Here is a 27,532-nt window from a genome sequence, read left to right as displayed (position 1 = left end):
AGCACGTGGCTGGGGTGCCCCTTTATTTTTGGGGGGTATGAATCACACTAGCAGTGCTCATAGCTTACTCATGGCTCTGTATTCAGTGCTCAGGAGTCCCTAAGAGGTGTGGGGGAATCGAATAGGTATCCGCCTGGTGCAAGGCAATCTCCTTGACCTCTGTCCTGCCTCTCCAGCCATGGAGCATCTTCTCTTCAAGGCAGAGTTCTCAAACCTTGAGTGCTGGGGAGGTGCTGTGGTATAGCTTTGCTATAGAGAATAATTTTTGCAACAGCACATGGAAATTTATTACCATTTCCCTCAATCATTCGGAGTTCAATGAGCGTCAGATTCATATGGATTCCTGCAGAGTATGCTCAGATGCTCTTTGCTGTGCTGCTTATGAAAATAAGACCAGTTTATGTCATAAAAAATTATCTGGGTGGTGGGGAGCTAGAGAGATAGTGCCGCAGGGAAAGGCATTTCCTTGCATGTACCTGACTCAGGTTCAATCCCCAGCCTCCCATATGGTTCCTTGAGCACCAGCAAGAGTCCTTCTTGAATACAGAGCTAGGAGTAGCCCCTGAATATTTTCTGGGTGTGACATATCCACCTTCCAAAAAAAAATCAGCTGGGCAGGAATGGCTTGTAGTGCAAAAGACTGGAGTGGTTGCCTGACATGCTCAAGGCCCTGAGTTTGATTCCTGGTACGACATGGGCCCTGACCACCATTGGGTGTAGCCCTGGTGGGCTCCAGCAGCATGAGCAACTCCACATCATCAGCATGAGCCCTGAACCAGCCCCAAATTCATGACTGAAAAAGGGGGCTCATAGAATAGCTGATTCCTTTCTTGGTTGGTCTTGTGTTCGCTCCTTCTCATGGGGGGGGCATGTCAGGGCAGTTTAGAATCTGAGGGAAGACACTATCAGACGGGAAAGAGGGGGGCAGGCCATAGAAAGCCATCCTCCATCTCTCGGGCCACAGCTCCTTTCACTGGCAGTGACAAGTGGAGGAACTTGGGTGGGGAATGAGGCAGAGGCCCAGGGTATTCCTCAGTGTGTACCTGGGTTCCTCTTACGCTCCAGCCCCACCCCCCCAAGCCTGTTCTGACTTTTAGGGCCAGTGACTTTGCCTGGTGAGCTTGGACTTTGGCCTCGGTGGGAGGTGGTCTTGACTCCCAGAGGCAGAGGGAGGCACTGAGCGCGGCCCAGGAGTTAAACATTGGCTCAGTGGATTGGGAAAGAACCACACAGACAGACAGGCGAGCATTTCCAGCTCTGAAAGCGGCCACTTCTGTGGCTCGTCTTCATAGGTGGATGAACTTAGTGGGCTACAGTGGGGCTACTCTTTTTTCCCCTTTCAATATTTTTATTATATTAAATTCTATTAAGGGAATAAGTGTGGCTACTCTTTATGTCTTTGTTCTGTGGCGACTAAGTTCCCCTCTCATGCTTGAATGATGGGTGTGTAGATTTAAGACCAGAAATCTGATGGTGGGGGTTTGGAGCACCCTATTTTCTATGAACTTTGGGTTTTTATTTTGCATTCGTTTTCCCTTTTTATTGTATTTTTGGGGGGTGTTATACCCAGCAGGAAGTCCTGGCTCTGCACCCCATTCATCTTTATTCCCAAATTTTCTCCTGTTGGGAGCTAGAGAGATAGCACAGCAGTAGGGCATTTCCTTTGCACACGGCTGATCTGGGACAGACTTGGGTTCTATTCCCAGCATCCCTTATGGTCCCCTGAGCTTGCCAGGAGCTATTTCTGCACGAAGAACCAGGAGCAACCCCTGAGTGCTGCCGGGTGTGGCCCCAAAACAAAACAAAACAAAAAAATTTTCTCCTGTCCCATTTCTCCACCTTTGGTCTCTGTTGTTCTCCCCTAGTACAAAGTAATGCCATCACAGATCTGCTCTTTTAAAACACATTTCCACCTGTAATGTCTTACGATGGACATATAATCTATTTGGGGTAAGATGCACATGATGACATGATGCCAGGTAGGAGCTACTCGCTTGTCTGCTCAAGTACAGAGCAGTTTCCTGTAGTAACCAACTGTTCATTAGATCCCCAGAAGCAATTCGTTTTAGGAACTGGAGTAATCATGCAGTGGGTAAGGTTCTTGTCTTGCACACAGCCAACCTGGGTTTGATTCCTGGCATCCCAGATTGTCCCCTGAGCCCTGCTGGGAGTGGTCCCTGATCCCTGAGTGCAGTCAGAAGTAAGTCCTGAGCACTACCTGCTGTGACCCTAAAACAAACAAGTTACTCACATTATAGCTTTGGCTAATATCTCCCCAGTCCCCCACTCCCACTCAGCCCCACGAAGCCACCACTCTTGATTCCCCTGATTTTATTTTATTTTTAAATTATTTATTTTTGGTTTATTTCCATACCCGGAAGCTTTCAGGGGTAAGAAATCAGTCCTGAGAGGCTCAGGGGACCATATGGGATTCTGGGAACTGAACCCAACACCGGCTCCTGATGTTGGTCATGTGCAAGGCAAATGTTCTACCAAAGACTATGCTATCACGGTGGCCCCTATTTCCCTGATTTGTAGATGCCTTCAATTCCCACATAGTCCTGAAAACAGCATTTATTTGTCTTTGTCTGGTTTTATTTCACTTAGTCCTAAAGAGCCATCCAAATTGCTGCAAAATACTGAAAGTTCTCCTTTTAAAATGTTTTTAAAAATCAAGGCATCATGATTTACAAAGCTATTTATAGGAGTTTCAGGCATATCAAAACCACAGGACCTTCTTTTTATGGGTGAATAATTTTCCATTGTACATATAGCATAGCTTCTTTATTCACACAGCTGCTAGTCAACTCTTGGGATTGTTCATTTCCACAGACCTTTCTGTGCTTAGCTTCCATTTCTTAGGCTTTTATATAAATGGAAGCATAGCATATAGACTTTTCTTTATCGTGCTACTTCCCTTCTGCATCATTATTTGGAGACTCATGCATAATTCTCATGTGTCAGCGCATTCCTTGTTATTCCAATTAGCCTACTGCTGAGAAGGATTCCATGATATGGATATGCCATCATTTGTTTATTCATTCTCTTGTTGATGGACTTTTGAGTTGATTCCAAAATTTTGCTTTATAGGTAAAACTGCTAAGAACATTTAGTGTACACATCTTTGTATAAACATAGGTTTTGTTTCTCTTGGGTAAATACCTTGGAGGGAATGACTGGATTACATGGTAGTTGCACTTTAACTTTTTAAGAAATGGCCAACCTCTTCCAAATTCGGTTGTACCATACTACATTTCTGCCAGCAGTGTGGGAGACAGCCAGCACTTGCACTTCCTGTCCAATACTTGCTTAGTATTTTTAATTTTAGCTTTTCTAATTGGTGTGTGATAATTTTTTAAGTAAAGATACTGGGGCCAGAGTGATAGTACAGTAGTTAGGGCACTATCTTCCATGACACTGACTCGGGTTCCATCCCCAGCCTCCCATATGGTTCCTGAGCTTTGCCAAGAGTAATTCCTGTGCATAGAACCAAGAATAACCCCTAAACATAAACAGATGTGACCCCAAACCAAAAAGGAATATTAAAACAAAATGGAGATACAATGACATATGTTATGTTAGTGTACAATATTTGGTTTATAGAGGTTTTGATTTTTGTGAGAAGTATTGAAATGCTCAGGGCTTACTCCTGGCTTTGAATTCAGGAATCAGTCATGGCTGGGCTCAGGGGTCTCTATGGGTACGGGGGCTTGAAATAGAGTTGGCCACATGTAAAACAAAAGTGCTATACTATGACTTTGGGACCTTACACATCTTTTCAGTTGCTTTGTATATACCTGTATTGTTGCACCAGGTAGCACAGAGAACAGAGCTGCCAGGATTACTCTTGGCACCAAGGAACAAATGGAAATCTGGTTCTTTAGCCATCCATTTATATTCTGACCCCAGAGATGGGAGCATAAATGGGCAGGTCTTCTGGATCACCTTAGGCATAAGGAGGTGGTAGTAGGAATGGAAAGGCAGACACTTAGGCCTCTGAGCCATCTCTGGTCCCATTTTTGTCTTGCTCTTGATCTAAGGATTGAACAATTTAATTAACTATATATTTTTTGATATGTGCACTTTGTCAAGTTGAGGAAGTTCTCTTCTATTCATCATGTGCTGAGTTTCTCCACAAAATGGCTCTTGCTTTGGACTAAATACCTTTCTACATTTATACCTTTCTACCTTTATTGAAATGGTCCTTTCCTTCCTTCCTTCCTTCCTTCCTTCCTTCCTTCCTTCCTTCCTTCCTTCCTTCCTTCCTTCCTTCCTTCCTTCCTTCCTTCCTTCCTTCCTTTCTTCCTTCTCTTCCTTCCTTCCTTCCTTCCTTCCTTCCTTCCTTCCTTCCTTCCTTCCTTCCTTCCTTCCTTCTTTTCCTTCCTTCCTTCCTTCCTTCCTTCCTTCCTTCCTTCCTTCCTTCCTTCCTTCCTTCCTTCCTTCCTTCCTTCCTTCCTTCCTTCTTTTCCTTCCTTCCTTCCTTCCTTCCTTCCTTCCTTCCTTCCTTCTCTTCCTTCCCTCCTTCCTTCTTTTGTTTCTTCCTTCCTTCTCTTCCTTTCTTCCCTTCTTCCCTCCTTCCTTCCTTCTCTTCCTTTCTTCCCTCCTTCCTTCCTTCCTTCCTTCTCTTCCTTCCCTCCTTCCTTCTTTCATTTCTTCCTTCCTTCTCTTCCTTTCTTCCCTTCTTCCCTCCTTCCTTCCTTCCTTCTCTTCCTTTCTTCCCTCCTTCCTTCCTTCCTTCTCTTCCTTTCTTCCCTCCTTCCTTCCCTCCTTCCTTCCTTCCTTCCTTCCTTCCTTCCTTCCTTCCTTCCTTCCTTCCCTCCCTCCCTCCCTCCCTCCCTCCCTCCCTTCCTTCCTTCCTTCCTTCCTTCCTTCCTTCCTTCCTTCCTTCCTTCCTTCCTTCCTTCCTCCCTCCCTTCCTTCCTTCCTTCCTTCCTTCCTTCCTTCCTTCCTTCCTTCCTTCCTTCCTTCCTTCCTTCCTTCCTTCCTTCCTTCCTTCCTTCCTTCCTTCCTTCCTCCCTTCCCTTCCTTCTCTCCATCCTTTTACTTCTCCCCACCTCTCCCCTTCCCGCCCCTCTTCTCTTTCCTTCCTCTCTTCTCCTCTTCTCACTTCTTTCCTCTCCTCCCTTTCTTTTCTCTCTTCTCCTTCATTCATTTTGGCCACATTTTGGTATTTTTGGCTCTGTGCTCAGGAGTAATCCCTAGGAGTGTTTGAGGGATCATATATAATGCCAGAGGTTCAAACTGTGGTTAGTAGCATACAAAGCCATCTTACCTCCTGTAATATATCTCTGACCCTTTCATTTCAGAAGCTATTTGATTAAATTATATTAATTTCAATGTTAATAAGTTGCTTTTAACCTAAACACTAATGCTTTTTTAAAACAAGTCTTAGCATAGGTATATTTCTCATTTACTTATTTTAATCTTAATATTTAAACAAATAGGGGCCAGAGCAATAGCACAGCAGTAAGGCATTTGCTTTGCTTGTGGTCAACCTGGGAAGAACCCAGGTTCAATTCCTGGCATCATCCCATGTGGTCCTCCGAGCCTACCAAAAAAATTTCTAAGCACAGAGCCAGAAGTAACCCTTGAGCACCACCAAGTGTGGCCCCAAAACCTAAATAAATAAATAAATAAATAAATAAATAAATAAATGTTTAAAAGTATTTAAGGGCCCGGAGAGATAGCACAGCGGTGTTTGCCTTGCAAGCAGCCGATCCAGGACCAAAGGTGGTTGGTTCGAATCCCGGTGTCCCATATGGTCCCCCGTGCCTGCCAGGAGCTATTTCTGAGCAGACAGCCAGGAGTAACCCCTGAGCACCGCCGGGTGTGGCCCAAAAACAAAAAACAAAAAACAAACAAACAAAAAAAAGTATTTAAACAAATAAAAGAGATATATAAATACATTGATATTTAAAGTGCATTTAGAAAAATTTTTTGTTTTGTTTTGTTTTTGGGTCACACCCGGCAGCGCTCAGGGGCTACTCCTGGCTCTATGCTCAGAAATCACTCCTGGCAGGCTCCGGGGACTGTATGGAATGCCAGGATTCGAACCACCGTCCTTCTGCATGCAAGGCAAATGCCCCACCTCCATGCTATCTCTCTGGTCCCAGAAAATTTTAATTATATTAAAACTATTGAGGTTTATGAAGTCCTTCATGGTTGGGTTTCAGATATACAATAAATCAATGAATCAGGGCCAATCCCACCGCCAGTGTCGACCTCCCTCCACCATGTTCCCAGAGTGTATCCCAACCACCACCCTTTGCCCCCCAGCCTGCCAGTATAACAGGCCCATTTAAAGTTCAGATTGTGGGCCGGAGAGATAGCACGGAGGTAGTGTGTTTGCCTTGCATGCAGAAGGACGTGGTTTGAATCCCGGCATCCCATAGGGTCCCCCAAGCCTGTCAGGAGTGATTTCTGAGCATAGAGCCAGGAGCGGCCCCTGAGCTCTGCCAGGTGTGACCCAAATCCCCCTCCCCCCAAAAAAAAAGTTCAGATCGTTAGAGTTTGGGTCTCTTGATTCCATTGTTGTTGATAAAGTACATTTCTTGAGCCTAAAGGATAGCTCCGTGGTCAAACCACTTACCTGCAGGCACCGAACACAGGGCAGCCTTGCTGTCTGTGACGTTCTGCACTGAGACTGCCTGTGATTTTCAGTGCACAGGCATGTGTGTGAACCTCGTAATCTGCAAGCATCGCAACCAGATGCTTAACCCCCCAAAAGCACCCCAATGAAAGATTTATGAGCACTGTGATCAAGAGCATGATTCTTGGAGATCATATCTGGCCACGCTCAGAACATACTCCTGGCTCTGCTTAAGGATCATTCCTGGTGAGACTCAGGACCACACACAAGGCAAGTGCCCTACCTGTTGCATTGTACTTCTGGCTACTGGGGACTTTGCTTTTAAGAATCATTAGGCAGAGCTGGAGCAATAGCACAGGGGTAGGGCGTTTGCCTTGCACACGGAAGGACCTCGGTTCGATTCCCGGCATCCCATATGGTCCCCCGAATCTGCCAGGAGTGATATCTGAGCACAAAGCCAGGAGTATTCCCTGAGTGCCGCTGCCAATGGGTATGACTCCCCCCTCCCACACACAAAGAATCATTAGGCAGTAATGGAATTGATTTTAATCAAGGCTAATTATCTCTCTGCTCCTGAGGAATGCCTTCTCTATCCTCTGTCCTGTGAATCTTGAACTGATTTAGTCTGACAGGTGGCGACATGCACTCTTCACAGCCCTGTGTGAACTCAATTATTGCTTAATCATTTGGAACAATTATTTCCCTTACCTTGGGTGGTTTTCCTCACATATATGTGCTGACCTGTACTCAAGCTTAAAGGGTGTCCTCTACAAACTTCTGGACCTTGTCATTTTCTCTTTGCTTGGAATACTGTCTTGTGAAGGAGGTCTCTTGTCTACCTTGACAGTAGATAATAACCTTTGGTAGAGAAAATTTCAGCATGACTAGCTTCCGTGATTGCTGCCTTGTCTCAGCACTGAGTGTGCAAACACTGTCAGAAACAATTATTAAATATTTCAGTTGGCTGATAATCTATCATTAAGAACAATCATTTCCAACCCAGAAGGATAGTACAATGGACAAGATGCTTGCTTTGCATATGGTAGACCCATATTTAATCCCAGTTATACCATCTGGTCCCTTGAATCTCTCCAGGAATGATCCCTGAGTGCAGTCAGGAGAAAACCCTGAGCACTATTGGGTGTGGCAAAAGACAGAAAAGAAAGAAAAAAGAAAGAAGAAAGAAGGAAGTAAGAAGGAAGGAAAGAGAGAGAAAGAAAAAAAGAATGAAAGAAGAATGAATCACAGAAATAAGGAAGGAAGAGAGGAAAAAGAGTGAAAGAAGAATGAATCATTGAACGAAGGAAAAGAAAAATAAAGAAGGAAGATAGAATGACAGAAAGGAAGGAAGAAAGGAAGAAAAGAAGAAAAAGAGGAAGAAAGAAAAAGGAAAGAATGGAGAAAAAGAAAAACGAGAAAGAAAAAGAAAGAATGAAAGAAATAAGGAACAATTATTTTCTTGAAAAGAATAAAACAATTGTGAACTGTGGATATCTAGTATTCAATGAACTAAATCCCTTATTCACACCACGCGTTATGTGTAATCTAGTTAGATAGTGAATGATTGATGGTTGATCAGTGCAAACTCTGGTAGATAGAGATGGAAAGTGGTTAATGGCCAAAGGTAAGAGGCCTGTTAGGTCCTAAGTAACTTTGACAGCCCCACCTCTGCTATGGTTCCTGACTTCTAGACAGACATCCTGGATCCTGCAGCTTCCCCATCTTGGGATTCTGATTAAGCATGAGTGGTAAATGAAAAGGTGGTGTGTAATGCCAGGTAACTGATAAGAGTTTTTCACCCACAGGTGCTTTTTTTATCCCCTACCTCATCTTCCTCTTCACCTGTGGCATTCCAGTCTTCCTCTTGGAGACAGCACTGGGTCAGTACACCAGCCAGGGAGGTGTCACAGCCTGGAGGAAAATCTGTCCCATCTTTGAGGGTGAGTAGTCTGCGCCTGATTTTCTGTACCCGTTCTCTGTACGAGTGGTCGTGTGTCTTCTTTGGAATGATTGCATGGTTTCACAGCAGCTCTGAATGAACCAAGACTCTGGGTCTCGGGATTAAACCCTCCACTGTGGGGCCAATATTGAGCCAAGCACACAGTCCACAGAGAAATGAAAGAGAAGTCTGGTATGAGTTTAAATAATTAGAGTGTAATTATATATTTAAACATATATAATAATATTTTTTTCTTTTTGTCTGTTTATTTTTGGGCCTCACCCAGGAAGGCTAAGGAATTACCTTGACTCTGCCTTGGGCTTTCTTCCTGGAGGTCTCAGGAAGTGAGGGATTGAATTTGGGTCAGCTGCATGCAAGGCAAGCGCCCTACCAGTTGTTTTATCACTCTGGCTCCAATAATAATTATATATATATTTATATATATACATATATATATATTTGGTTTTTGGGTCACACCTGGCAATGCTCAGGGGTTACTCCTGACTATCCTCAGAAATCGCCCCTAGCAGGCTCGAGGGACCATATGGGATGCCAGGGTTCGAACCACCATTCTTCTGCATGCAAGGCAAACACCTTACCTCCATGCTATCTCTCCAGCCCCCAATAATAAAATATTTTTAAAGAGTAAAAAATGTCTATAACGGGGCCGGGCGGTGGCGCTGGAGGTAAGGTGCCTGCCTTGCCTGCGCTAGCCTAGGATGGACCGCGGTTCGATCCCCCGGCGTCCCATATGGTCCCCCAAGAAGCCAGGAGCAACTTCTGAGCGCATAGCCAGGAGTAACCCCTGAGTGTCACAGGGTGTGGCCCAAAAACCAAAAAAAAAAAAAAAAAAAAAAAAAAAAAAAAAAAAAAAATGTCTATAACACCTTTATCATTTTGATATAATAGTTATCCAATATTTAGGCTGTTTTGTTTTGTTTTGTAGCTATATCCAGCAAGCGCTCAGAGTCAACCCTGCGTTGGTGATTGGGGGTCATTACTGGTTGGTGCTCAAAGCACATGGTGCCAGGGATCAAACCCAGGCCTTTTACAGTCAAAGCCTGTACTCCTGCTTTGGAACTATCTCTCCAGCCCAATTTAGGACACTTCAGTATTTCTCCCTTGGTAAAATATCTTGTGAGATTTTCATTAGGTTTTTATTTGGGAATAATTGCATAGTCAAAGAGAATTACAAAAATATGTACCTTTGGACCAGTTTTCCCCAATGTTAACATCTTACAGAATCATGGACTAGTACCAAATCCTGAGAAATACCTGGATATTTTCCACAATCTCCACTGGTCTTATGGAGACTCAGCAGTGTCTTCTTTTGTATTTATGTATGTCTACAGAATTTCAACTCATTATAGGATTGTGTAACCACTACAGCATCAAAACACAGATAGTCCAGTCCTCACAAAGACCTTCCTCGCACCCTCCTTCATCATCATGGTTACCCTCTCTCTAACCTCTGGCAGACACCACTAGTTCTGTGGTTTTGTCACTTTGAGGATGTTAGATAAGGAAATCAAACCATAGAAAAACCTGTTGAGATGGACTTGTTAATTTTGTTTTGTTTTAGGATCACACCCTGAAGTGCTCAGTGCTTACTCCTGATTCTGTGCTCAGGGATCTCTCCTGGTGGGGCTTGGGGGATCATATGGGGTGCTGGAGATTGAACTTGGGTCATCCCATGCAAGGCAAGTGCTCATATTCACTGTACTATCTCTCCAGCTCCAGAGGTGAACTTTTTCATGCACCACACAGATCCGTCCACATAGTCTTGGATCAAATAAGCAATGAAGAGTCTCTCACTCTCTTCACCCATTGAGGAATTCTGGAGCTGCTTCTAGGATAGGATAGAGGATTTTATGTTGTTATGTTAGTCTCTCTCTCTCTCTCTCTCTCTCTCTCTCTCTCTGTCTTTCTCTCTCTCTGTTTTGAGGCCACACCCAACTTTTCTCAGGACTTATTCCTGGCTCTGTACTCAGGGATAACTCCTTGAAGAGCTCAGAGGTCCATATGGGGTGCCAGGGATCAAACCCAGGTTGACTGCATGCAAGGCAAACACACTGACAACTTCTCAATCTTTCTGGTTCGATATTGCTCTATCCTTATAGAGTTTGCATATCATCAATTCATGGAATTGACATTTCCTGTGTTTCAGTCAGTGCTATTTTCTTTTTTTCCTTATTTTTTAACCAGAAATCTCTTCTCATCCACTTCCATTAAGTAGAGCCACCATGGTTTCCATAACAGTTGTCTATTTGAAGCTTTTTGTACAGTTTCGGTTACGTACAAAAACTTCCTGTTATATATATGATATCATACGTATGATATATATATATATATATACATACATATATATATATCTGGAGAACCTTTTCCTCATTTGGGAGAGATCATTTCTTTGTTATTAATTCTCAGGGTTAAGATCACTGAATCATGTTTCTGAAGGGATAGTATAGAAGATAAGGCACTTGTCTTGTATGAAGTTGACTCTGGGTCAACACCCAGTGCCACATATGGTCCCTTGAGCACCTCTAGGAATGTTTCCTGAGAACAATTGAGTATGTCTTAAGACTGCCACCCACCTTAAGCCCCTGTCCCAAAGATCAGTGGATCAAATGGGCAGTGAAACTGAGACCCTTTGATCTGATTTGCCACATCGTCTCATGCAAGCAAAACACTGACTGAATAATTGAATGAGTGAATGAGTCATGGGTCAGCTTCTCTCCCCCAATACCTTGAACAAGTTTTATCAGAAAGTTCCCAAATTTTAGTTTGGAGAGATAGTAGGGCACTTACCTTGCACAGGTCAACCTGGTTTGATCCCTGGCATCACATATGGTCCCTTGAGCCCTGCCAGGAGTGATCCCTGGTCGTGGAGTCAGGAGTAAGCATTGAACATGCCAGGAATGGCCCCAACAAACCAAAACAAAGTTTCCAAGTTTATATGCATACCAAAATCATCTGGGTACTTCAAAACACCTTGAGAATTGTACCCCAATGTTGGAATTTGTGACTGAAGTGGGCAGGGGTTTAGTCTGGACTTTGGAATCAAAAATATATCTACAGGAAAGGGGTCCAAGAGATAGTACAGTGAATAGGTTGCTTGTTTTGCCCATAGTTGGTCCAAATTCAATCCCTGGTATCTCATTTAGTCCCCCAGCAGTGATCATGAGCACCATCAGTTGTGATCCCCCCCAAAAGAAAAATAAATAAAATACAAATATCCCAGGGAACTCTAATATCAGATAAATTGGAAGTCACTTGAGTCATTTGGAGCGACAGAATGGCACCTCGCTTCTGCTTTCTTTTGTATACCTACAACTCTGGATGAGGACAAGCACATCTGCACCATAGTTTTCCCCTGTCATTTCTCCTCTGTGAACAGCCCATTCCAGTTCTTAACATGTTTTTTTTTGTTTGTTTTTTGTTTTTTAATTTTTTTATTATCTGATCCAGAGCAGACTAATACCAGGGATCATTAACTACTGGAATCTTGGCATTAGTCTTGCACATTTCAAAAATAACTTTGAATCACAGAACATTCAGAGCCTAACAAAGATGAAAGCACATGGGGAGGGGCCGGGCGGTGGCGCTGGAGGTAAGGTGCCTGCCTTACCTGCGCTAGCCTAGGAGACGGACCGCGGTTCGATCCCCCGGCGTCCCATATGGTCCCCCAAGCCAGGAGCGACTTCTGAGCGCATAGCCAGGAGTAACCCCTGAGCGTCACCGGGTGTGGCCCAAAAACCAAAAAAAAAAAAAAAAAAAAAAAAAAAGAAAGCACATGGGGAGCTGATGTCTGTAGCCAAAAACAGGAAGAAAAGCTCTGAGCACTGTGCAGAAAGCAAAGAGGCAGGAATTGGGCTCAGCACGGTTGGCTTTAGGGCCCTGATGTGGGCCATGAACTCTCTCCTATGCATGAAGCTTAGATGTGAGAAAGCTGTGCATGGCCCCAGCCCCTCGCTGCACTTTCTCCCCACTAGGCATCGGCTATGCCTCGCAGGTCATCGTTATTCTCCTCAACATATACTACATCATTGTCCTGGCCTGGGCGCTCTTCTACCTCCTCAGCAGCTTCACCATTGACCTTCCCTGGGGAAGCTGCAGCCACGACTGGAATACAGGTAAGTTGGTCTCCAGGGAACCCGTTGCCAGCCATTAACCCCACATGAACCCCAAGTAGGCATATCTCTACCATCCAAGCCACTGGTCCTGGCCTGGGACCTACCAGATAGAGCTTAAGTCAAAGGTAAAAGTGAGATAGTAAACACAATGTAGAATGTCCAACTGCAGCAAACAACTTAGATCTTCAGATCATGACTTCCATGTAAGATATGACAATTTTTATGAATATTCTGCTACTGAAGTTTTTCTTTTTCTTTTTTTTTGGAGGATGGTGGGGGCTTTGGGACAAACCTGACAGTGCTCAGGGATTACTCCTGACTGTGCTCAGAAATCATTCCTGGCAGGCTCGGGGGACCCCGGGGATCGAATCCAGGTCTGTCCTGGGTCGACTGCATGCAAGATAAATGCCGTACCACTTTGCATGCAAGATAAATGCCCTACCACTTGCTATTGCTCTCGCCCCATACTGAAGTTTTTCTCGAAAATTCTATTACCATGAATTTGTAACAAGCAATATCAAATAAGTCATTTTAAAAATTATTATTATTATTATCTGGTTTTTGGGTCACACCTGGCAATGCTCAGGGGTTATTCCTGATTCTGCTCTCAGAAATTGCTCCTGGCAGACTCGGGGACCATATGGGATGCTGGGATTTGAACCAATGCCCATCCTAGATCTGTTGTGTGCAAGGCAAATGCTCTACTACTGTATTATTTCTTCGGCCCCTCAAATAAGGCACTTTGTGCCTGCCAACGGAGCAGGCTTAGGGGTGGGAGGGAATCTGGGAACAATGGTGAAGGGAATTTCACACTGGTAGTGGGGTTGGTGTTGGGACATTGAATGCCAGAAATAACTGCATTGTTATAAACTTTGTAAATCATGGTATTTAAGAAGAGTAGCATATATGTATATATAAATATATATGTATACATATGCAAGAATACACTCACACCACAGATAAAACAACAACAACAACAACAACAACCAAAATCCAAGGCACTCTTTCAACCCCTGAACTTTCTTAAAGAAATTCATATATTATGAAGTCATGCATGAGATACTCCCTACTTTTGAGGTACTTTAGTTATTTTTAAATTTTCGGTTGAAGCATAGTTTCCCATGTGTTAATTGCTCAATTATGTGCTTCTCACATCTTGCTACTATTTTAGATCTTTTGAACTCATATAACTTACGTTGTGTTAAGCAGGGAATAGCTATTTTGCATGGCATCAATATAATTGATAATAGCAATTAATTTTCTTCTGGATTCCTTTTTTGGGGGGACAGGTTTGTTTTTCGCTTCACACCCAGCAGGGCTCAGGGCTTATTCCTGACTCTGACTTTGTATTCCTGGTGGGCTCAGGAATCAAACTCAGGTCAGCCACATGCAAGGTAACTGCTTCATCCTCTGTTCTATTGCTCCGCTCATTCTCCTGGGTTTCTAAGACAAGTGATGCAGACAACAAGAGCTACCAATGGCAGCAGAATGCTTGAACCTGAGTGAGTTGAAAGCTAAAGGCAGTTAAATATACCTGTAGTCACACTGACTAAAGAATGTTCTGTGAGGATGACAGTATTCAGTCTGATCTGGGAGCAACTCACCACAAGTCGTCTTTGAACACTCAAATGGCATATACATATATATATATATATATATATATATATATATATATATATATATATATATATATATACACATATATATGTGTTTTTGTTTTTGGGTCACCCCGGCAGTATTCAGGGGTTCCTCTTGGCTCTACACTCAGAAATTGCTCCTAGCTGGCTCAGGGGACCATATGGGATGCCAGGATTTGAACCACTGTCCTGCATTCAAGGCAAATGCCGTACCTCCATGCTATCTCTCTGGCTCATATTTTTGTTTTTATTCCATTTTGAACAGCCCTAGTGAAGATCCCCATCTTTGGAGCCTGAAAAGATGGGTCTCTCTCTCTCTCTCTCTTTTTCTTTTTCTTTCTTTTTTTTTGGGGGGGGTCACACCCGGCAGCGCTCAGGGGTTACTCTTGGCTCTGTGCTCAGAAATCACCCCTGGCAAGCACGGGGACCATATGGGATGCTGGGATTTGAACCACTGACCTTCTGCATGAAAGGCAAATGCCTTACCTCCATGCTATCTCTCTGGCCCCGAGATATAGTCTCTTTGTTCTTATCTCACACTGTTCTCTGGAACAGAACCTACATATTCACTTGTCAGGGAAGAGCAAGTTTGCATGTGACTCTCGAACCACCTGCTTCCTGTCGAGACAACCCAGTGTCCCTCTCTGCCTCCCAGCTTCATGTCTTCATTTTTCAAATAAAAAGTTAACACTGGGGGCACCTCCCTGACTACTCAGAAACCTTTAGGTTCTTCTCCAATTTAGCACCTGAACTGCTCCTGGCCCCATTATTTCTTTGTCTCTTTTGTCCCAGCTTAGCAAGGCCTTGAGGACAGAAAAGGTATCATGGTCTTTGTAGCCTCTGATCGTTGTACAGAGCTGGCTCTAAGTAAAAACTTCAAATTATTTTATCAAATGGATCAAGTTTTAAAACTGGTAATATTTTCTTTAATATGTACTTTTCCTTCCTTCCTCCTTCCCTGCCAACTTCTTTACTTTCCTCCTTCCTCCATTCTTTTCTCTTCACCTATCTACCTCCTTCCCTTCTTCCTATTCTTTTCCTTTCTCCACAAATTCTTCCCTCCATCTCTCTGTCCTTCTCTTCCTCCTTCCCTAATTTTATTCCCTCCCTTTTTCCCTTCCTTCCCTCTTATATATTGTTGCATAACTTCCCTTGAGGACATTAGTGGTAATACACAAAGGTTATAGTTTAATACAGAATGGTTCCTTGGAAATATTTGTGTGCAGTTAGTCTCTAGCTTATGAATGGTCTTTTGACTTTGGCTGTGAAAATGACACATGTGCAGTAGAAAAGTTCCTCAGGGTCAGGATAGTAGCTCAGAGGGCAGGGTGCATGCCTTGCACGCATGAGATCCATCCTTGTTGCCACATAGCCTCGGGGCACCTCAGGATATAGCCCTGGTAGCCCCCAGCATCTCAGGACCTGAGCATTGAACCTTCCTGCCCAGTTGCCAGTCAAACCCTGGGCCCCGAACACTGCTTGGGATATTCCTTCCTGCACTAGGAAAGAACTTTGACTTTTGATATGCTCTTGGGCTAATCATATTAGTAGTGTTTCTCCTGATGCTGTGCAGAGGGGAGCATGCATAGGCTATCCTTGCTCCCCACCTACTCTGGATTTTCTCTGTGCTCAGTGTAATGTCACATGAGTGGTCATGTGACAACTCATGGCAGGCCAATGTGAGTGCTGAACAGGTGACGGGAGGCTGAACTCGCTTTGCTAACACACTTAGCTTTGTTCTCTAGACTGCATGGAAGCGTTTTTGACTTAGGGTACATTTATCAGATATAACTTCACTCACCATCAAAAAAAAAATCAACAACAACAAAGACCTCTATTTTGGGTTTTTGGGATAAGGAGGTTGGGTCACAGCTGGTGGTGTTTCAGGCTATTCCTGGCTCTGTGCTCAAGGGTTAGGACCCTGACTGTGCCCTGAGGCCTCTTTGGATAGGCAGGGATTTGAACTAGAGTTAACTACTTGTAAGGCAATTGCCTTAGACACTGTATTGGTAAGTGGGTACCAGTATTCTCTGTCCCAAAGAAGCTTGAACTCTGAAGCAGAAAGCAAGCCAAATCTTCAGGGAACATGTGGTTGTGTTTTCATAAGAATGTCTATCCTGGGACCAGAGAGATAGCCCAGTGGGTAGGGTATTTGCCTTACATGTGGCTGACCCCAGGTTTGGGTTTGTTCCCCGGCATTCCATAGGGTCCTCTGAGCACTACCAGGAGTAATTCCTGAGTGCAGAGCCAGGGGTAACCCCTGAGCACCATCAGGAGTAGACCCAAAAACAAACAAACAAAAAGAATGTATATCCAGGGCCAGAGCAAAAGCATAGTGGGTAAGGTGCTTGCCATGCACATGAATGATCTGGGTTTGACTCCCAGTACTACATATGGCCCTTCCATCTCTACCAGGAGTGGCTCCTGGGTGCAGAGGTCAGATCCACCTGGGGGAGGGTGTGGAGGGCGAAGGAGCTTGTTGAGGCCATTGAGGGTGTATGGTGGGAAGAGATCATATTCAGGTTCCTCTCTTCCCATCTCCTCCAGTTTCACCCCACTTTCAAGCAGGTCAGTGGCTAATCATATTTCTGTCTTCCTGCCATGGGGCACGCGGCCAGAACATTGTGTGGAGTTCCAGAGGACCAATGGTTCCCTGAACGGGACGTCAGAGAATGCCACCTCACCTGTCATCGAGTTCTGGGAGTGAGTCCCCACTCTGGGCTTCGTGTGGGCAAGAAGGATGTAGAGGCGGGCATGGCACAGCTTGGCTTCTAAAGGAGAGTCAGGAGAGTATTTAGTTCACTTCTTGGGGGGCCCTCATTATCTAAGAGGGTATTTTTCCTGTTGTGTTTGTATTTGAGGTGAAGGCAGAACTGATTTCTGAGATGAGAGCTTTGCAACTCTTTCCATTCCATGCCTGTCCTTCCTTTCCCAAGTGGCTACCTGCTGGGGGCATCCATATACTTAATTGTCCTCTCTAGCTGCAGGAACCTCTGTCTCATTTACCCCTCCCCAGGCAGTGTGGTTTACTTAGGACAAGCTTCCTGATCTCGAAACTTCTAGAAGGTGGCACTGGTGGTGGTGGGCAGGGAGAATGTGGAGGGTTGCACCACCAGGTTAAACTGGAGTTCAGCTTCCCCAAGCCGTGTGTAATGAGACGTTCTTTGGGTGTTGGGTTGAGGTTTGCTTATTCTACAGTTCCCAGAAGGGAAAGGGATATCCCATACCTCCCCATCCAGGGAGGACAGGAGAAGCTAGTTCAGTAGTAATTCCCTGCAATAAGTAATCAATATAGATACGGAGATTACAGTAGGCAAGAAGATTCAAACTGCAAGCTGTTCACCCACAAGCCAATCGCTCCACCACATGGAACCCCAAGCCTAGACGACAGCCCTAGCTAAGCTCTCCTGCCTTCCATTTATTGAAATCCAATTCAAGCCCCTCCACAAGGGGAGGGGGAATAAACCAGATGAAAGGCAATGAGAAAACAAGGCCAGCAGAAAATAATTAAGATACAAATGAGAAATATTTGATACAAATGGGAACTATTTCAAGGCCTCAATTTACCTCAAATTCCCCCCTTTCTTTTTTTTTTTTTTGGTTTTTGGGCCACACCCGTTTGACGCTCAGGGGTTACTCCTGGCTATGTGCTCAGAAATCGCCCCTGGCTTGGGGGGACCATATGGGACGCCGGGGGATCGAACCGCGGTCCTTCCTTGGCTAGCGCTTGCAAGGCAGACACCTTACCTCCAGCGCCACCTACCCGGCCCCAAATTCCCCCCTTTCTAATTCTTTAAAAATGAAAACAAAATAGAAAATAAGTAATAGGCTCATATCTACCCTCATCTCTGGGCAAACTAGTGTCTCTGAGATCAGAGAGTGAGAAGAACTGAGCTGTCTCTGGACAGTTGCCTGGAGGCCCAGCTCTGTTGCCTGGTCGTGCTAACAGCAAGATGAGGTTGGCAGGAGACTGGAGCCAGGCTCCCCCTTCTCTCCGCAGGAGGAGGGTCCTGAAGATCTCAGATGGCATCCAGCACTTGGGAAGCCTGCGCTGGGAGCTGGCCTTGTGTCTCCTGCTGGCCTGGATTCTTTGCTACTTCTGCATCTGGAAAGGGGTCAAGTCCACAGGCAAGGTCCGTGTGGGAGCATTTCTGGCCCCTTCAATTTCAGGAAGGGCTGCTCTCTTGCTTGTGCTTAATGGGGTACTTAGTCACCCTCAGATATTTTCACATTGTAGCTGTGCTGGTCAGGAAGAATGGGAAAGGACCTCAGAAGCAATTTAGGGGTCCTTTCTTGAAGCTGTGTCTCTTTTTGAATTTGTTCCATGTATTCTTGGTGTTTGGGGAAATTAAAATAAGGGAAAGAGAATATTTCTAGAGAAATTTGTTCCTAGTTGTACAGTATGTGTGAAAACGTTGGTCCCAAATTTAAGTGTTAAACCTTTGGAAAAAACGGGTTTTTATTCAAACTCACTTAGCTTAAAATCATTCTCCTCCAACCTTAGAATTGGGTGGGTGGGGGAATATTTGCCTCAAAAGTGTCTGAGGGGGGTCAGAAAAATAAGAAAGTGGATAAGGTACTTACATGCCTTGTATACAGCCAGCCTGGGTTTGCTACCTGACACCACTTATGGTCCTGGGCACCACCAGAAATCAGCCTTAAACATCACTGGGTATTAACTCCCCCCCCAAAAAAAACAAAAAACAAAACAAAACCTGGCAAGCAAAAACAAAGAATTATATTAATACTAGAGCCAGAGAGACAGTACAAGAGTTAAAGCACTTGCTTTGTGCATGGCTGACCTCAGTTTCATGCCTGGCACTATATAATGGTGTCCTCAAACACCATCACAAGTGATCCCTAAACACAGAGCCAGAAGAAATCCCTGAGCACTGCTGCATGTGTCTCCCAAACAAATGAATACAATTAAAATGTAAAATAGACAATAAAATTTAAAATGTGCCATTCTGCCTGGATCTTACCTCAGAGGTGGCCCTAAGCTCTGAGACCAGCGAGACTTGGACAGAAAACTCTTCAGAACTCTCACCTTTGCCAGTTCACTGGTGGTGGTGGTGGTGGGGTGGTGGCAAGGCTACTTAAACTCCTTGGTCACACAACAAATAGTTCAGAGATCTGTTTTGGTTTTTGTTTGTTTGTTTGTTTGTTTGTTTTGGAGCCACACCCGGCTGTGCTCAGGGGTTACTCCTGGCTCTGTGCTCAGAAATTGCTCCTAGCTCGAGGGACCATATGGGATGCCAGGGATCGAACCCACATCCATCCCGGTTCAGCTGCGTGCAAGGCAAACGCCCTACTGCTGTGTGTTTTGGGTCCTGTTTTTTATTTTGTCTTGGTAGGGACACTCCCAAGGTTTATTCCTGGCTCTGAGCTCAGGAATTTCTTACTTATGGTGGAGCTCGGGGCTGGGGGTATAGACCAGATGTACTGCTGGGGATAGAACCTGGGTTGGCTGCATGCAAGACAAGTGTCAACTTCTGCAATATCTCTCCAGACCCCTTGATAGAAATTTGTATCAGGCTGGTCAGGGCTCTCTCCCCTGAGAGAAAAGGGAGGTGTAGTAGCTCCTGCAGAAGGAATAGGAAGTGAATAACTGTGAAGGAGAGGGAGAGGGTGCAGAAGAGGAGCACTCCTGACCTTCCATGTGAAGTGAGAGTGTCTGCTTCTAGGTCTCTTCTTGTGTCTCCTCTTATCCAGGTGGTGTATTTCACAGCCACATTTCCTTACCTCATGCTGGTGGTCCTGCTGATACGAGGGGTGACACTGCCTGGGGCAGCACAAGGGATTCAGTTTTACCTGTACCCCAACCTCACACGCCTGTGGGACCCCCAGGTAAGAAGACAAAGGCAAGCTTTCCTAGGGACACAATGTCCTCAGCTCTGCCTGGAAGCCTCTGCTCCTGGCCCACCAGGAAGCTTTCATGGGGGAAGGGATTCCTGACAGCCATTCTCAGCTATTTTAGGTCCTTCCTTCTGGGTCTAAGGTTCAATCTGGGGGAACAGGGGGACCTTGAGGCCATGGTAATATTCCTCTTGGGCTGCAAGAATATCATGAAGGCCTTTACTCACCATCCACCCACCCACTTTCACTTTTGACATTTTTTTTTCTCTTGTGTTAGATGGGGTTTTCTCTGCCTCTCTGTCTCTTTGTGTCTCGTGTTTTGGGGCCACACCCAATAGTGCTCAGGGATTACTTGCTCTGAGCTTAGAAATTACCCCTGGTGGGCTCAAGGGACCAAATGGAATGCTGAATTAAGTTTAGGTTGGCTGCATATAAGGCAGGCAGGCAGGCACCTTAGCCACTATGCTATCATTCTGGCCCCCTCTCTCTTTATTTTTGGCCACACTTGGAGTGGTTCAGGAGTTCCTTGTCGCTCTGCACTCAGGTATCACTCCTGGTGGTGATCGGGCACCATATGGGGTGCTGAGGATCAAACCCAGGTAAGATGCAATGCAAGTGTCCTCCTACCTGTTGTGCTAGTGCTTCAGCTACCACCCCAATTTCTTAACCCTTGGCCAGCTCTGTTTTTTCCTTCCCTTCAAACCTATAGTCCAGTCCTTGCTTTAGTACCCAGAGCCTCTGGCATTCACTGGACCTCTGTTGAGTTTCCTGTCTGTTGTCCAGAGGTCTCAGGTTGGTTGAACAGGGATGGGGTGGTATCACTTACTGACTAGCGAGTCTGTAAAGAGGGGTCTAAAGTAAAAAGACACTGTCCACAGGTGAACACCGGCTTGGCAGCCATTGTGAAATCTGGCAAAGCCAGGATGGCTGCAGGGGACTATGGGTAATTGCCATCCCAGTATCTTGAAAACACTACGTAGCTGCATACCTTGCCTCTTCCCCCTGGCCCAGAGCTCACCCTCCTGGGGAACTGAGCACATTTCATAACTCCTTCCCTGGGTACAGCGTGGAAAAAGCTCTCAGAATCTGTGACAAGGGCCTTGGAGACAAAGCACGTGAGACTCTTAGCACAGGGAAGACTAATAACTGGATATCTTGTCAAAAAAAAATTTTTTTTGGAATTTGGCCACACCCAGCAGTGCTCATAGGTCACTCTTGTGGGCCAGCTGTGTGCAAGGAAGGCAAGGCAAGTGCCTGAAACCCTATACTATCTCTTCTGTCCCAAACATTTAAAAGTGTCACGATGGGACTGGAATGATAGTACAGCTGGTAGAGAAATTTGGGTTTGATCCCCAGAACCCTATTTGGTCCGATGAGGCCCCCTCCAGGAGTGATCTCTGAGTGCAGATCCAGGAATAAACCCTGAGAACTACTGGATGTGGCCCCCAAACTGAAACATCAGTAGCACATCCTCTGGCGGGGGGTGTGTGGATGGAGGCATGAGAAAAATGAATAGCACACAGAATCCTTGTGTAGGATCTGGGGTGATCCAAAAACTGGCTAGATCTTATTGTCCAGATATCTGAGTGCTATGGGGGCCAACATGGCTCCCAGAAACCACCACAGTCTCAGTACAGAGCAACTAGCCTATAACCTGACTGTCTGGGATTGCTTCAAACTTCCCCTGGAACTTGAGTTTATCCATCCCCTTCCTGTTTCTTAGACTTAAGAGAGATCTAGGCTCATCTCTGCCCAGCTCGAGGCAGAACCAGGCTTTGAAGCAAAGCTGCAGCTACATAAACTATTGAATCTAGAAACTGCACCAACTCCAAGGAGCAAAGGTGGCCGTCGGGGCAAGCTAAGCACAGTATTTTTTTTTTTTTCCTTTCCTATTTTGTGAAAAATAGGTTTGTTCTTAACTTCTCTGGCATCAAAGAATTGTTATGGCAAGTAAGCTGCAAGCAGGAGGTTACGAGGGGGTAATAGAACTGAAAGGGGGCTTTGAAGGCCAGTTGGAAGAATGTGAATTGTTCCCTCATTCCAGAGGGTGCCCCAGTGGCCCTGGAGCCAGTAGGGAGCTGCATCTCTGAGCTGCAGAAGTTGGCCTGTATGAGTAGATCAGGCTGAGGAGAGGGCACAGCTCAGGCAGGAAGCTGAGCAGAGGGACGAAAAGGGGAAGGAAGAGTGCATGCTATTTCTGGGACTGACAGCTTTGCTAGCCAATTCTGGCTTATCCTACCTAACCCGCTAACAAATATTGAGTGCTTGTTCTTGTCCAGAGTTTCCCCTCACCGTGCTGGTTAATCTTCTCATCAGATCAGTCAGCGAGGTGTCCCCATAATATAGGTAAGGGATGGATGGCCTAGAGAGCTTAGAGATTTTTCCATCTTCACAAGAAGTAACAGAGGGACTGTGGTAGAGGATCTTGGACATTTCAGGAGTAACACTTCATTCAGTAAATTTGTATGCCAATACCATCAACTCGAACTCTACTGTAGCCATAGTATCTGAGTGATCATGGAAATTAAAAAATAAAAAACACTATTATTTTTGGGGCCCTACCTGGTGGTCCTCAGGGCTACTGGCCCTGCATTGCAGGATCACTCCCAATGGTGTTTGGGGGAACTCTATGTAGTGTTGGGAATCTAACCCAGGTCAGCCATGAGCAAGACAAGTACCTTACCCCTCTCCTATTTCTTCAGACCCGAGAAAATATATATTTTAAATAGTTCTCCATATTCACACATGCAATGTGAAAAATAGGATTGGACAATAACACATTCCAAATGCCATAGGTGGTCTTGAAGGCAAAGTCACTTTCTTCTCAGCTTTTTTTAAAATTATTTTTACTGCTCATTCATTGAACAAAAATTTCTTTTTTTTCGTTTATTTAAACACCTTGATTACGTACATGATTGTGTTTGGGTTTCAGTCATGTAAAGAACACCACCCATCACCAGTGCAACATTCCTATCACCAATGTCCCAAGTTTCCCTCCTCCCACCCGACCCCCGCCTGTACTCTAAACAGGCTCTCCATTTCCCTCATACATTCTCATTATTAGGACAGTTCAAAATGTAGTTATTTCTCTAACTAAACTCATCACTCTTTGTGGTGAGCTTTCTGAGGTGAGCTGGAACTTCCAGCTCTTTTCTCTTTTGTGTCTGAGAATTATTATTGCAAGAATGTCTTTCATTTTTCTTAAAACCCATAGATGAGTGAGACCATTCTGTGTTTCTCTCTCTCTCTCTGACTTATTTCACTCAGCATAATAGATTCTGTGTATATCCATGTATAGGAAAATTTCATGACTTCATCTCTCCTGACAGCTGCATAATATTCCATTGTGCATATGTACCACAGTTTCTTTAGCCATTCGTCTGTTGAAGGGCATCTTGGTTGTTTCCAGAGTCTGCTATGGTAAATAGTGCTGCAATGAATATAGGTGTAAGGAAGGGGTTTTTGTATTGTATTTTTGTGTTCCTAGGGTATATTCCTAGGAGTGGTATAGCTGGATCGTATGGGAGCTTGATTTCCAGTTTTTGGAGGAATCTCCATATCGCTTTCCATAAAGATTGAACTAGATGGCATTCCCACCAGCAGTGGATAAGAGTTGCTTTCTCTCCACATCCCCGCCAACACTGTTTATTCTCATTCTTTGTGATGTGTGCCATTCTCTGTGGTGTGAGGTGGTATCTCATCGTTGTTTTGATTTGCATCTCCCTGATGATTAGTGATGTGGAGCATTTTTTTCATGTATCTTTTGGCCATTTGTATTTCTTCTTTGTCAAAGTGTCTGTTCATTTCTTCTCCCCATTTTTTGATGGGATTAGATGTTTTTTTCTCTTGAGGAGTCGTGGCGATAGTTCAAATTTATGGAGTATATACTTTGCATGCAGGAGGCCTGTATTTGACCTTGTGCTCCTCAGGGTCCCCTAGGCACTGCTGGGAGCAATCTCTGAGCACTGAGCTGTAAGTAGTCCCTGAGCATTGCTGCGTATAGCCCCAAAACAATTTGTTGGCCTCTGTTATGTACCCTGACTGGCCTAGGTACAGAGTGTGTTAGATAATAGCCTCCAGCAAACATGAAGATGGAGACCAGATAGCCTTCAACTCTGAGCATTAATGGCCATACTTCTGTGTCTGGGTAGCTGCAGGGAATAGGACCCTTTTCAATCGACTCTTCAAAGGACCATGTTTCCACCCCTTCCAGCTGTCAGCTCTGCAGGGAGCAGAAGTCTTCCAAGTCCATTGAAGTCATGGGAAGGAGATGTTTTGAGCCTCAGGCTTTGTCCTGGGCTTCTGGGCTGCTTTATCAGCTGCCCATCTTCTCCACTGAAGCTGCTGCGAGGACCTTTGCTGTCAGAAAACAGGACAGTAGCACTGTCAAGGGTGCTACCATATGCTATATGCAGGGGAGTGCCTTTGCCCAGTCCTGAATGAATGTAGTAAATGATTGCATGATCATTCCCAATGGCATTTTTCTGGCACCTAAGAAAGCTGCAACATTGGTATTGGCTAACATGGACCCCAAACCTGCTTGGTCCGCCAAGCATCCCATTTGCTTCTCTGTCAGGCTTGTTGGTTGCTTCCGGGGTTGGGAAACCCCATAGAGACTACCATAGATACCCAGGACCTGGAGGTGAGATGTAATTGGCTGCATGTGCTTTGCCAAGGGTCCTATTTCTTTCCTTCCTTTCTTAAACAAACAAACAAACAAGAAAAAACTCCAGAAAAACAAGAGACACCACAGAGACTGATCCACATAAAAAATAACAATAACAACCAGTGCTGGTGCAGACGCAGGGAGAACAGGCCTCTCACTTATTGCTCCTACTTCTTGTCCTTGCCCTGACACTTTGTTCTACTGAACTCAGCAGATCTGTCAGAGCAGGAGGATGGAGGCAAACTGTTTTAAGAGGCTTTGTTGAATGAAGCTTTATTGTGAATTACCTGCAAAGGAAGTTGGAGCTATTTTTTATGCGAATTTAATTAATTTTTGTTATTAAGATTTATTATTATTTTAGAAATAATATCTTTATTTAAACACATGACTAGAAGCATGTTTGTAGTTGGATTTCAATCATAAAAAAAGAACACTCTCCTTCACCAGTGCAATCTTCCCACCACCAATGCCCCTATCCTTCTCTTCCCCCACCCCCTGCCTGTATTCGAGACAGGCATTCTACTTCTTTCACTTATTAACATTGTCATGATAGTTGTCAGTGTAGTTATTTCTCTAACTGAACTCAGCATTCTTTATGGTAAGCTCCTATTGTTGCTGGTCCTTCCAGCCCTCACCTCTATTGTCTCTATCGGCTGTTGTTAGAATACTGCCTTTTATTTTTCTTAAAACCCATAGATGAGTGAGACTATACTGTGTCTATCTCTCTCCCTCTGACTTATTTCACTCAGCATTATAGTTTCCAAGTCCATCCACATATAGGAAAATTTCATGACTTCATCACTCCTAATGGCTGCATAGTATTCCATTGTGTCTATGTGCCACATTTTCTTTAGCCACTCATCTGTTGTTGGCCATCTTGGTTGTTTTCAGAGTCTAGATATTGTAAATAGTGCTACAATGAATATAGATGTGAGAAAGGCATTTTTGTATTGTGTTTTTGTGTACCTAGGGTATATCCCTAGGAGTGGTATAGCTGGATCACATGGGAACTCAATTTCCAGTTTTCTGAGGAATCTCCATATTGCTTTCCAGAAAGGCTGGATGAGACGACATTCCCACCAGCAGTGAATGAGAGTTCTTTTCTCTCCACATCCCCGCCAGCACTGATTGTTCTTATTCTTTGTGATGTGTGCCAGTCTCTGTGGCATGAGATGGTACCTCATTGTTGTTTTAATTTGCATTTCCTTGATGATTAGTGATGTGGAACATTTTTTCATGTGCCTTTTGGCCATTTATATTTCTTCTTTGAGGAATTCTCTGTTCAGAAGTTGGAGCTATTGGTTAGAGGGGGTCTTGGTTTTAGTTTTTGTTTGTTTGTTTGTTTGTTTGTTTGTTTTTTCAGGAGTGTTGGTCTTCTAAGCAGTGCTGAGGAGGTTTAATAAGTCTCAGCTAAGTAGGTCAGTAACACAAAGGGCCAAGGATGCTATAATGCTTGGTCCCTGCCATGCTGGGGATTACCCACGTCATCGCAGGGGTGCTTGGGCCTCCAGGCCTGTACCTGGTGATTCTTAGGGACCACATGGTGTCTGAGATTGAACCACAGTTGACTGCATGTCTTTCCAGCACCCACACAGTATACTCTTTTAGCTCCTACAATGAGTCTTTGTACTTTGTTATGATACATTGAAATCTGCATCAATCACTGAAAGGGAATTTTCTTTGCTCTACTCCTGGTTCATTGTTTGGTAGTTTGTTCCCAAGCAATAGTCCAGGGGCAATGCAGTGCTAGATACTGAATCCAGGGTACTGTATAAAAAACACATGCTCTAGCCTCAAGTTTTCTTTCCTTGGTCCAGAACTTTTTTTTTATTAATTTAATAAATTTTTAAATTTAGTTAAAAACATTAATTTACAAATATTTAGGCATATAATATTTCAAAATCAATCCCATTACCAGTGTTTTCATAGTCCATTATCCCTCACCCTCCACCACCACGCACAACTCCTGCCTGCCACAGGAACATTACAAAGTTCGATGGTTGCAGCTTAGAACTCATGTTTTCAGTGTTGCTGCATCTGGGCTTTGGATGTATAACTACATCACTCTCCTACGTCATCAATCTAACTGAAGCCCTGACCTCTGTTCCCCATTACTTCCCTTTTTAAAATCTTTCTTTCTGCATCTATTTCTTTCCTTCTCTGTTCTCTCCTCCCTAAATTCTAGGATCAAAGGCGAACTAGTCATCTACATTTTTCTACATTACATTTACAATTATTCCATATGCCACACATAAGTGAGACCATCCTGTGTTTGTCTTTCTTCTTCTGGCTTACTCCATCTGACATGATATCTTCCAGTTCCAACCAGTAAAGTTCATGATTTCATCATTTTCTGTAGTTTCATAATATTCTGTTGTGTGTTTATACTACAACTTCATATTCATTCATCTGGCACTGATCACCTAAGTTGATTTAATATTTTAGCTATTATACGAAGTACAATAATGATAATGGTGTGCATTTGCCCTTTTGAGTTAATGTTTTAACAGAACTGGATTTCTGTTTTTTATTTTGTTTTTGGGCCACACCTGGCTACACTCAGGGGTTCGTTCTGGCTCTGCACTCAGAAATCACTCCTGACAGGCTTGGAGTACCATATGGTATGCTGGGGACTAAACCCGGGTTGGCTGTGTGCAAGGCAAATACACTCTGTGATATCGCTCTGTCCCAGAACTGACTTTTTTTTAATTT

The 27,532-nt window shown here is 44.4% G+C and overlaps 1 protein-coding gene across 1 annotated transcript in view; it reads left to right on the top strand.

The window, feature by feature from the left end:
* SLC6A13 (solute carrier family 6 member 13) overlaps window positions 1–27,532 on the top strand; it is a 53,973-nt gene that overhangs the window by 11,543 nt on the left and 14,898 nt on the right. The window contains exons 3-7 of the mRNA XM_049783215.1: window positions 8,395–8,529; window positions 12,521–12,661; window positions 16,917–17,001; window positions 18,299–18,431; window positions 20,011–20,145. Of these exons, the coding sequence (XP_049639172.1) occupies window positions 8,395–8,529; window positions 12,521–12,661; window positions 16,917–17,001; window positions 18,299–18,431; window positions 20,011–20,145 (629 nt within the window). The remainder of the gene's footprint in view (window positions 1–8,394; window positions 8,530–12,520; window positions 12,662–16,916; window positions 17,002–18,298; window positions 18,432–20,010; window positions 20,146–27,532) is intronic.

Source organism: Suncus etruscus, chromosome 11 (assembly GCF_024139225.1).
Source record: "Suncus etruscus isolate mSunEtr1 chromosome 11, mSunEtr1.pri.cur, whole genome shotgun sequence".
Classification (NCBI taxonomy): Eukaryota; Metazoa; Chordata; class Mammalia; order Eulipotyphla; family Soricidae; genus Suncus; species Suncus etruscus.
Note: the sequence above shows the minus strand (reverse complement) of the source record. Positions and strands in the feature narration are given on the sequence as shown.